General features: G+C 37.6%; 1 protein-coding gene across 3 annotated transcripts in view; it reads left to right on the top strand.

The window, feature by feature from the left end:
- Nucleotides 1–12675, top strand: part of Gabrb1 (gamma-aminobutyric acid type A receptor subunit beta1) — a 381088-nt gene that overhangs the window by 278344 nt on the left and 90069 nt on the right. For all 3 annotated transcript variants that reach the window (XR_005976095.1, XM_041671140.1, XM_041671139.1), the window contains exon 5: nucleotides 2617–2699. Coding sequence is in view for 2 of the 3 variants with exons in the window: in XM_041671140.1 (XP_041527074.1) it covers nucleotides 2617–2699 (83 nt within the window). In the remaining variant the exon portion in view is untranslated. The remainder of the gene's footprint in view (nucleotides 1–2616; nucleotides 2700–12675) is intronic.

The raw sequence follows: 12675 nt of genomic DNA, 5'->3' as shown, positions 1-12675 counted from the left end.
ATTGTTGAACATACATAAATCTAGCTGTAGAATAGACCCTTAACAGGATTAAGCACAAAATCCACTTGATCATCACAAAAGGTGCAGGAAAATTCAATACATTTCATAACAAAGATTGTCAAAACCTAGGCATAAAGGGAATTTACCTCACTATAACCAAATCTAGGTATGGAAAACTCAGAGCCTCCTAATCAATATGAAGAGGTCAAAGCCAAAGAATCATATTTCTGAAATCAAGTTATAATACAACTTTATAATAAAGAAAAAGCTGAAAGGTGTCATTAAAAACAAACATAAATGAATAGACCAGACAACCCAGACTTATCTACAGTCAGCTGACACCTAGAACAAGAAAGGGAAAAGAGAGTCTCTTCAACAAATTGTGTTTTAAATACTGTGCAACCACATTCAAAAGATATTCCAGCACATTTGGAATCCATCTTGCATCACACACAAAATCAACCAAATATCAGTCAAAAATCAAAAATAAAAAGTGAAATTCTCACAGGAAACGAGGGGAAATCTTGGCACTGGGCTTGGGGATAACTTTGTAACCATGAAACAAAAATTCCAGAGAGCAAAAGCAAAATCAGACATTTCAGATTAAAACAAGCTGACAATTATTTTACAGTAAGGAAAATAATCAGTTTATAATGGGAGAAAATGCTTTCAATCTACATATTTCATAAATGGTAAATACCCAAAGTATACAAGGAAAAATCCTAACAAAAATATAAATAGCTGTACTGTAAAATGTACAAAGGACACAGATTTTAAAAAAAATGTAAGAGTAAAAAGGTATGTGCAAAAGTTCTCAACAATTTTAGGATAATAAGTCAAAACTTCAATGAGGTAGCATAACAGCCCCATAGTAAAGTCTGTAATGAAGATCTGATTATTTTAACAGAATGTTAAACTCAGTGTTTCAGTACAGGGATTTTTATATTAAATTTAATATGTATAAGGAATACATCCTAATGTTTTCTTTTGTTCCACTATTGTCTTTGGGTGGTTTTGGAATCACCCAAAGGGGTGTGTACCTCATAAAATCTATTCTGGGGTGTGTACTCTTCTCATATTTTTTTTATTTTTTTAAAAAAGTAAGCAAACTCTGTTTTTCATTATACATACCCAATCCAAGTTCCCTCTCCCTCCTCTTCTCCCATTTCCTCCACATACTCCCCCCTCATTCACTCCTCAGATAGGGTAAGGCACATTGCTTTGTGAAAGGTGCAAGGTCCTTCCTACCATATCTAGGTTGAGCAAAGTATCCATCCAAAGATTACAGGTTCCCAAAAAGCCAGTACAAACAGCAGGGATAAATCCTGGTGCCACTGTTAGTGGCCCCTCAAACTACCCAGCCATGCAACTGTCAACCACATTCAGAGGGACTAGTTTAGTCCTATGCTTGTTCCTTCCCAGTCTGGCTGATGTTGGTGAGTTCCCATTAGCTCATGTGGACTGTTTCAGTAGGTGAACCCATCATGGTCTTGACCACTTTGCTCATCTTCTCCTCCCACTCCTTAACTGGACTTTGGGAACTCAGTCCAATACTCTAATGCGGGTCTCTACCTCTGTTTCCATCAGTTGCTGAATGAAGGTTCTATGGTGATATTTAAGATAATCAAGATATCTCTTTCCTTACTCTCATCTCTGTCCTTCCTCTATTTTGACTATCCCATTCCCTCAAGTTCTCCTCCCCATTCCCCTTCTTCCCTCCTCTTTGCCATCTACCCTACCATTTTTTCCTTCAATTAATTCCAGCAGTCTCTTTGTGTCTTGGTCTAATCCTTCCAGTGGCTGTCTGAGTCTTTGGGAATTGTTCTTTGTCTGCTCTATACTGCCAATGTCTGTGTCTCAGAGAGCCACTGAGGTCTCTCTTAGCCTGCTCTCTTGGTCTTTTCTCCTGGTTCACTCTCTTGACCACTCTGTGCAGTCACGCTTGCGCTTTAGAGTTTTTAGAGTTCCTCTCTTGGTCCTCTCCCTTGGTTTTTTCAGCAGGAAACTCTCCTGCTGGCTGTCTATATAAGCTGAGGCAGGTAGGGGAGGGGCCAGGGTTTTGCCCCACTATGGAGGGCCTAGAGAGTGGGGTGTTCTGTTGGGTGGCTGGTCACTCACATCTTGGTCCTTTCTCTATTGTATAAAGCAGTGTTTCAGAGGTCCACCAAGGTTACAGGAGGATAGGCGAGCTCTTCTCATTTTTGGTAGAAATTGAGAAGATTTAGTACAGCTGTCTCTTTGAGTACTTGCGAAATCCACCAACGAAGTCATATGGCCTGGGTTCCTTTCTGTTAAAGTTTTTGATTACTTATTTAACCTCTAAGTCATCAGATGTTCACATATTTCATTTCTTCTAGAAGGTACAGCTCTCTAGAATTTTATCCAGTTCTAGCTTTACTCGGCTTATTTACTCTGCTATGTAATTATTTATGGTAGTCTCTTAGGAGCTTCTAAACAGTCTGCCGTCTGGTAAAAATGGTTTGAGGCTAGGAAGCTTAGAAATAAAATTTCACCACTAATTTTTTTTTTAATTTACACTTGTTTGTTGTTAGGTCTCTGTGTGTCCATGACAGGTCCCCACTTATGCCATGTCTTTCTTTTTTTCTCACCCTGTAGGATTACAACCACCGCAGCATGCATGATGGATCTTCGAAGGTACCCTCTGGATGAGCAAAACTGCACCCTGGAGATTGAAAGTTGTGAGTTACTTGCATAGGGGATGAGAAAGAGGGATGTTTGGCTTGACACAATTAAAGTTAACCTTTCTTTGAGCTAATTGGCACTAGGATATTTTTAGCTGTCATCTTTTCAAGTCTTCACAATCAGTGGAATTTTCCTCGTATTGGTGGCCATAGAATCATTTCAGTGGCATTATCTTTTGGATATTAAGGAAAGCCCACTTACTGTAATTCATAAATTTATAAACTCATATTTTTTTCATCTTCCTTCATAACCTTCTTAAGCTTCATTAGGAAAAAAAAAGAAGAAGAAATTGTTTCCTTACCTTTTAACCTGGAAGACTGGGAATGGTCGTTCAGAAATACACTGTGGTGCAGTGTTATGTGGATAGTGTGTTTTCTACTATTGAAAAATATACAACAATAAGTGATACCTCAGTGGGCTTATGCTTTAGGTCAGATTGTTCATGTTTTTCCCGTCTATGGGCTGATTTTGGTCTGTGCTCTAAGGCTGTTTTTCATTGACTATTGTATTAAGGAGATGAACACTTTCATCACTAAGATCCAACCTGACAAGCTACCCTTGAGTCATCGTTTCTCAGCCATCAACCTCCAGGCCCTTGAGTCCATTCATTGTGAAAATGCCATTTATTTGTTTTGAGAGTTACAAAAAAGATGCAGGAGTTAACTCTGTAACTTACTGAAACGTGAAAAGTCAGCAGGTGTGTATTTTGGGAGTCTAAAGTACTTTCTAGAGCTAAATGTCAAGAAGGAAAGGGAAATGAAAACCTTCTAGCCGTATTATTGAAAAATTAATGTGTTTCTCTACTGCACTGTTAAGCAGCTACATAAACTTACTAGTCTCGTTGTACATAAATAAAACTGATCCTACAGAGACAATAAATTTAGATATAGCCATCAACCTACTACCAATGAAATAAATAAGAAAATTCAGAAATGCTCTTCAATTATTTTTTTATTTTAAAGGTCATAAAGAACACAGTAAATATCAAAGGGTATTATTTATTAAAGAGTTAGCAGTGACTTGATTTAAATGACAAAATGACAAAATTGGAAACATAACCATGATCATTAATTAATGACTGATAATAGTTTATAAATAAAACAGAGCTTTTGTTCAGCAGATAAATCATTATGTTTGAAATTGGAGTAGAAAAAGACCGGCAGCTGATTGGCTGATGACGGATAATGGGTTACCGTTCACCTTTGGCTATTTGCCCATTGATTTTGTGATTTTCTTAAACATTGGCTTCCTTTGGAAAGTAATCTAAAATTGTCTTAACATTCTAAAGTCCTTGGTTTTCATTGTTTGGTTAAAGGGCAATAAATTTTGCAAAGTATTTTAAACAATTCCGTACTAAGAATTACCAACATATTCTCCCCAAATTCACATTTTTTACAATGTACAGTGAGTTTTCCTACAATTTCATAGTGTGTTGTGGATTGACATTTTTCTTAAGATGACAAATTACTTTGTGTATGCAACCTTTCAATCCACTCATTACACTATTTAATGACCAAAACAAAGCATAAAGCAGATATTAAATATTGCCTTGAAAAGCTCTATGGAGGCAGAAACATAATAAAAATTAAAAACCAAATAAGAACTACCAACCCATTGCCTTCTGTGTGTTAAACTAACAACACAGTAGCATGTGACATCATGTGATAAACGCCTGTGACCACCTCTGAGAGATACAGTATCTTGGATACTAAGATAACCAAAGGCAAGAATTACGATTAGATGGGATGGATGGGGAGCCAAGCCCAGTTATGTTTCCAAGCCCAGCTCTACTCCCACAGACCTCTGCAATCAACAGATGAGGAAGGGGGCAGAGGCTCCATGACTAGTGGTGCAGCAGCTCTCTGCAGGGCCAGGAATCCTATATTAGGCAAAATAGGTCTAGATCTCCCAATATCATCTCTGCTACAGGTCAGAACCTATCCTAGAAGCTGAAGCAGAATTCAGCTCCTAAGTCACATGCCTAATATTTACAGTTGAAGGGGGTGAGGGGTATTTTGTAGATTCAGCAAACCAAGCAGGCCCTGATTCCTTAGGGGGGAAAAATATGCATATGTACAAACTTACCCAGAAGTCTTGGTATTACTTAGCTCAACAGTGTGTTTAAAATACTTTTCATCTTAGCAATTGAACAACCGATTTAATGAATGTAATCTTAAGAATAAAATCTTAAGAATAAAAAACCATTATGTGGTACAGAAAAATATACCAAAAATAATTAAGCCAACATTTACCTGCTGGCACTTACTTGCTTTGCTTTTTTTTCCTAGATAAATACAAAGTAAACTGGTTATTCCTTCATATTTTTAACACTCCATAACTAAATGTATGATTTATGAAACAGATTGTCCTCAACTGACATTGTATTGGACTACAGCTCAGCTTTAATGGATCTAATATCGGTTAGATTATGAGAAGGATAAAATAGACATTACTCAAAACAAGACTGAGCCAATCAAACTTTTCTGTGACCAACTGAGTGGAAACATTGCCTACATTACAAAATTTACTAGTTCGTATGTGTATCTCATTAAGACTGGGAAAATGTTTTCCATGGGTAAGTCCTTTGAGACAAATTAAAGACATTTGGCTTATTTTTAATGCCAGCTAATCAACTAAAATTGCAAAGGCCATAAAGTCTTGTTAAACTGAAAATTTACTTGAATTTGGAGCAGAGTAATAGCTTGATAGCCTCGGATGCCATAAAATGAAGCAATGGCATATAGAAAAATCAATCAAAGAATTTAGTATAACGAGGATTTGGAATTCAAAATCAATAAATCTATCATATGATGGTTGGATAACTACAGGCCTTGCGGAAATACATGTAGGTCTTAGTATAAAAATCATGGAGAAATACGTGGATGGCTTTTCCCACTTTCTTTAGCAAGATTAATGAAAACCTTTCACCTCTTCCTCTCACTTTCAACATAATGTGTCACCTCTTATGGCATTCAAAGAAGTAGAAACCAATGTCAAGTCTAAAATCTGTGTGGTCACCACATACAACCCTTCTTATTCTTCCCCATCCTGAGCAACACCTCTTTTGGGTGGGAACACATGAAGAAATGTCTGTTCTCTTCACAAAGGGTACCCTACGGCAGACCAAAGAAATGAGTCCACCCACGTCTACCTTGTTAAACTAAGTATTTTTGGGTTACTTAGAGTGAGTCTAAGGGAACTGAGCAGTGAAAAGCATACCCCAGAATGGGTAACAATTCATGAAACCAGAATCAGTGGAGCTCCCTATACAACTTGTAGGCAGTTCTGCTGGCTAAAAAGTTCCCTCCTCACTAGTGATTGCTTAGTGCTTTTATAACCTGTGTAAGGATATTGCTTGACTTTTCCTGGAAAGATGTAAGCAGCATCTATTCACTCTAGATAGGGCACCAATGGCAGACCAAAGAAACAAGTCCATCCAAATTCGGTGTAAATATTCGGTGACTTGATTGAAGTTACTTATAGAGTAATGTGAGGATTAAATTACAGATCATCATTGAGAAGCTCACCCCAGCATGGGTGATGACTCACAAGAGCAAGCATCCCTGGAGCTTTCTGCATGATCATTTTTAGGCAACACAGCTGTTCAGTGCCACATCTCAGCATTTGTTACTGCTTATGTAAACTTGGGAAGGGTCCTTGTCAATCTTGTAGTTGTCACACTTTGCTGAGACTTGTGAATTTAGTTTACATCCCAAGCTTTGTAGGTTTTGTTTCCTTTCTGAATATTAAAGAGTCTCCCTCCAAGATGGAATGTTTCAATTCAAAGAAGCCCTGGTTCTTTCAAAATGCTGTAATCGGTGGCTATTGTTGTTGTTGTTGTTGTTGTTGATGATGATGATGATGACGACGACGATGATAATGTGTTCTAAATGTTTACATCTCCCTAAATTCATACTGTAACCTACTCATCAGAGTGTTGTAATGATAAAGTTGGGCTAGGGAGTGTGGCTCTCTTTAATGAAGGTATTTCCTAGAGTCGCTTGTCCCTTCCACTAACTATATTAGATCACAGCCAGAAGATACCATCTATGAAAGAGATAATGGACCCTTACCAGACACTAAGAGTTTAATCAACACCTTCATTTTGTACCTCCCCCAGGACAGAACTGTCAAAACTTTGAGGTATTAATCTCTGCTGTTTATAAGTTGCATAGTTTGTTCTACTAGCTTTAGCATTTCCACCTACCCAAAGGGCTAAAATAAGAATGTAACACCTTTGTACTTTTTTGTTACCAAGTTTACTGATTCTTCACCATGCTGATTATAAAGTAAGAGGAGAGGCTTCATTGCATGTCCACTATCCACTCATTAAAACCAAGACTAATTTCCGATAAGAAATATGTGGGGGATAATATATGCTATAAGTAATCCTTCCAGACTTGTTGAGTTGCTTTAATTTTCAAAAATAAGAATAGTTTTAACTTCTCAGATAAGAGTTAAAGCACAGCTTTGTACATGCAATCCAGCATCCTTCCTTTGTACAATTTCATTTTTGTATCTTAAACTACCTCAAAAATGATTATAAATGTGTCATTCAACAGCAAGATAGAAGAAAGCCTAATGCTTTGATGTCTTTAAAAATAAACTTGGCTGGGCAGTGGTGGAGCACAGCTTTAATCCCAGCATGTAGAAGGCAGAGGCAGATGGATCTCTGTGAGTTTGAGGCCATCCTGATCTATAAAGCAAGTTCCAGGACAGGCTCCAAAGCTACACAGAGAAACCCTGTCTCAAACAAACCAATAAATAAGTAAACAAACAAACAAACAAGTAAACATTATGAAATCCTATGAGTTTGCTTTATCATAATCCACAAACTGTCTACACATCTCCTATATAAACTGCCATGAAGTCAATAAGCAATAGGAAAGTTTGGTGATATCTGGCTATTTTCTTAGAAGTATATAATAAAGCACTCTCCCCATGAACTAAATTTAATGGACCATTCACTCGGTCTGTTAGTCTTAAAGTACTACCATTCTACTCAAATGCTTTTCTGTAACAATGTGTATACATCATTCTAACCCATAACCATGTTTGATTATAAAATAAATTTTATGAAATAAAGTTTTACAGGCACCAAAATGACTGGTTAAAAATAATGTATCCACAAATTTATCCTACTATAAAATGGTCTCAAAAAGTATGAGGTTTGCAGAATTGAAGTGCTAAGTTTTATTTATGTAATTTGATAATAACTGGAAAAAAAGTCAAAATAATCATGGTCCAAACATCAGACCTAAGCAAGTCTATAAAAGTATCATGAGTGTCACCTAAGTTTTAAAGCTATATTAAGAACATCTAATTTAGAATGAGAAAACAAGGACATGAAAAGAAATATTTAGAGAGCTCAGAGAGCCATTTCTGAATATTTTAAGCACTATGATACAGGAGACAAAACATAGCTTCAAGGTTGTGTGACAAATTGTGGTTTAACAGGAAAATAAAGTCCATAGAGGAGAGACAGGGACCACAACACATACAGAGATACAGAGAGTAATCATAAAAAATTTGGGCCATGCTCTTATGGGGGCTGACAAGCCCTGAGTTCTATGGGAAGAGTCAGCACCTGGAGAGCTAATGGTCCCGATCCTAATACAAATACCTGAGAACCAACAGAGTCAATGGTATAGTTTAACTACAAAGCCAACTGACCAGAGACCCAGTTAAAGCCAGAGTTTCCAGTCAAGTCCAAATGCACAAACAAAGTTGACATCTTAGTTTGAAGGCAGCAGGAGAAATTCTCTCACTCAGAGAGGAGTCAGTGTGTTTTCTATCTAAACCTTTAGGTAGGTTTGGAAGAGGTCCGATCCCATCCGAAAGCCAACCTGCTTTCCTCATTCTACTGATGTAAGTGAATAACCTTACAGGAACATCCAGAAGACTGGTCATATGTCATAGCCACTGCATGGTCCAGTCAAGTTTATGCCTAAAACCAAGCTAGAATGCCAGGATAGAGGCATCCAAGTGAATTCAACGAGCATGCCATGAGTTATGAACCCACATGGCTCAGGCAGTGTTCAGTCATTTGCAAATAAGTAGCAGTGGATAGTCATGAAATAACTTTCTGCCTAAGAAGAAAAACTTCTTTCCCTGTGGAGACACGTCAATTAATTGAAAATGGCCACCTACAGTTAATAATGCAGAAGAGATTTCTCAGTAGGAGACAAGTTTCATTTTACAAACTTCAGGGTCTCTTTCAACCTCCAGACTAGAACTCTTGGAGTTTATTCAATTTCATTATTTCACCAATAAATTGCTTTAGGCACCTGCCTAAATAATATTAGTATTGAAGTGTTTCTGATATATAAAGCAAAGTTGAACATAGGAAAAAAATGTTATGAATACACGGACGTATAAATACAAGGAAAATATGAAATATGTGATGCTTAAAAGCAAAAGCCTTAAAACCATTCTTATTTTATCCCTTCCTGTTAAATCATTAATTTAGATCTAAGATAATTTAAAAATAGCATCTACAATATACTGCATCCTTTCTATTCATAGTTATTAAACACCAAAAAATAAGAGAAGCAAATTGATCCTCATGAATGATTCATAGTTTCCCTTGCTTTATGTCCCCATTGTCAAGGAAATTAGCAGCCTTAGATATCTCCTTAGATAAATTTGATTTTGTCATATTCAGTAGAGTGCTTAATGAAAATGAATATTTCAAATTTATGTTTATAGAAATGTTAATGAATTTTAGTAGCTTTTTTTGATGAGCAGAAGGAGTAGTTGTAGAGAGGATGGGGAATTTTTCTGAATTAATTTATTTCTTTATCCAGCCTGCTTCCTTGAAAATATAAAATCTCTCTCTCCCTCTCTTTCTTTCCCTTTATCCTTCTCCATCTCTCCTTCCCAGACCCTTCCTCCTCCTGCTCCTTTTCTCCCTCCAAAGTCTCTTTTGCAATTTAAAATAAAATTCAGTGGAGAAATAGAGTGCCATTTATAAAAACTAATTTTGTAGTCAATTTGACTCTAAAGCTAGCCTCACAGATATTCAAGCTAACCTTATAGACAATTTATTTCCCGTACATGGGAAAGTTTCTGCATAGATTGGTGATGATAGTTATTTGACGTATTTCAGTTTCTGAAAGTTTCTTTTCATTATTAGAAGGGTTGATCACAGAGATAGATGACCCGAGTTAGTGGGAGCTCACTGACTCTGAATTGACAGCGGGGGAACCTGCATTAGGCCCTCTAAACGTGGGTGACAGTTCTGTGGCTTAGGCAGTCTGTGGGACCACTGGCAGGCAGTAGTACCAGGTTTTATCCCCAGTGTATTAACTGGCTTTCTGGAGCTCAAGGTATCCCTCTGGAGGGATACCTTGCTCAGCAAAGTAGATACAGGGGAAGTGGCTTGTTCCTGCCTCAACTTGATATGCAAGACTCTGTTGACTCCCCATGAAAATCTTTATTCTTCTGAGAAGTAGATGGGGGATGGGTGGGGGAAGGTGAGGGGCCAGAACAGGGGGAGGTGATGGGGAGGAACTGTGGTGGGAATGTCAATTGAAAAAACAACTTTCAAATAAAAAATAAGAGTTGGCCATTTTGCTACTAGCATCCTATCACAATAAAAGTGCACAACAGCACAATATTATCCATATTATCTAAACATTACAGAAATTAATTAAAGACATTTGGGGATTGAGACAGGGTTTCTTTGTGTAACATCCCTGGTTATCCTGGAAGTCACTCTGTAGACTAGGCTGACCTCAGACTCAGAGATTGGCCTGTCTCTGCTTCCTGAGTGCTGGGATCAAAAGTGTGTGCCTCCACTGCCCGACTTTAAAAACATATTTTATGGTGTCAATCTATTCATCTAAAATTAGGAGCCTTTGCTGACTGAGGGATTCAATTCACTTGGGATTCAAACTTGTGGTAATAATGGTAACTAATATTATTGATTAGATACTTTACAAAGATATCCCATTGAGTTCTTGTTACATAAAGGTGCTCAGTGCATCAAGACAGTAACTCACTACATCTCAAAACCATAATATTATTAATGGGGCCTGACCTCACTCTGACTTGTTCAGCTAAGACTTAATACTATAGTATCTTAGGAAAAACCTCTGCCCTCAAAAGTCCTTCCCCCTGGCTGTCTAACTACACTGATGACCTTTGGGGCTACTCTGTTTAGGAAGAGAGCAGACGTCTGGCAAGGTCACTGAACTTGCCCCAGTTCAATTCTTACATGGGCTGTTCTTTTATGACCTTCTTGCTAAAGAAACCGAATAGTGATCTATTTTAGTAATCAACATTATTTTCCCAGGTAACTACTATAAGTAAAATGTATCACAATTATCAGAAACCCCTTTTCTCCCACATGACTACAAATAGAGTCCCCACATCTGTGTCGTTCTGGGCCTGTCTACTTCAACAGTCCTAGAGTTTCAAATTTCACTCTACTCGGAAGTATGCACATGAACAAACATCTACGAGCTTGGAAATAAATGTGTTCTCATGCATGGTCTTCACTTGGATCATTCTGTGACCCATGTCTAGAAGGAAATATATATACATATATGTATGTATTTGTATATGTATATAGTTTTCATTTATGTATCAACTTCCATAGTTAAATTGCTTTATTTTATTTTTAAGAACAAAGATATTAAAATAGAAATTTTTTAAAATATAGGGACCATTTTCCCCACACAGTCCAGGGCCAAGAATCATGAAAGGCAAGTCCTGGCATGAGTTCTGTAAGCTTCCCAGACCATCACGGTTTGGGGTTTTTTTTCTACCTTTTTATTTTTCACACTATCCTCTGATAAGAGTCTCTAAATGGGAAGCAGAATGGAAACATAGAAACTCGAGAAGTTTCAGTAAAGAACAGCGTGATGTCCAGAGAAAGGAATGACTGACATGATCAAAGGGAAGCATTTAAGTTCTTCTTTACCTTATGGCAGCTAACAGAAACCTCCATTTTCTCTGTCTTCAAAAGTGCACGCTGTGAAACAGATTGACAGGTGGACCGCGTTGCACAATGGACCCTGCGCTTCAAACAGATAGATAGTCCATATTTATATATTAAGAAGTCAAGCAGCTGAGTCTAGTTCCATCAGTAAAGCACTGGCATTGCAAGCCTAAGGACCCAAGGCCAATGTCTAGATCCCACTTTAAAAAAAAAAAATGTTCAGAGCAATGATGTAGTGCTTATAATCCCACTGCTGAAGATGTCGAAACAGGCAAATCCCCAGGGTTTGCTGTCTAGCCAGTCTAGATTACTTGATGAACCCTGGACCAGTGAGATATCCTCAAAGAGCATGTAGACAGTGCCTAGTGTGCACACCCGCAAGCATGTCTACATCCATACAAATGTACATGAAAATTAACCTGTTCTAGGACGTTGCTCTATTTTAAATATCTATATTACAAGACATATTAGTATAAATTTGAAAATTGAGGCATTGTTTATATAATAAAATTACTATGGAGACAGAAGTGTGGGCACTAGCCATGACAGTGACATTTTTTATCACGTAAGGGGGGCGGGGCTAGCAAAAGTTTACACCTGAATAAATATATCATTATAGGCTTTGTAGGAACACTGTACCAACCTGAAATTAATCATAATCTGTTTCAAATGCAGAGGTAAGACCAGCTGCTCCAGTTTCATCCTTCTCCTATCAGTGCTAACTGTACTCATTAGATTGTGGATTACTTAGGAAGGGAGATTGCCCACCGGGCTCTCACAATGTAACTGCATTGATTCCAAATTGATTGTATCTCCACGTCTTATATTATATTGATCTACAGTTTCTTGGAAAGAAAAAATTATTCACTGAACAGAGCCATGACTTGCCTGCTGCTACCTTCTAACTCCCAGAGCAGGAAATGAAAACTTGTCTGTTAGCTCCTGGCTGATCGTTGTCAGGAGTCGCATGTACATGGCGATGATTAAAACTCAGACATGGCTCGGAACAGGTGCACAGGGTCCAGGAA

The sequence above is a fragment of the Microtus oregoni genome, unplaced genomic scaffold (assembly GCF_018167655.1).
Source record: "Microtus oregoni isolate MIOR12 unplaced genomic scaffold, Mior012 000021F_ref0000039, whole genome shotgun sequence".
Taxonomy (NCBI): Eukaryota; Metazoa; Chordata; class Mammalia; order Rodentia; family Cricetidae; genus Microtus; species Microtus oregoni.
The sequence above is the reverse complement of the archived record's forward strand: the minus strand, read 5'-3'. Positions and strand labels throughout refer to the sequence as shown.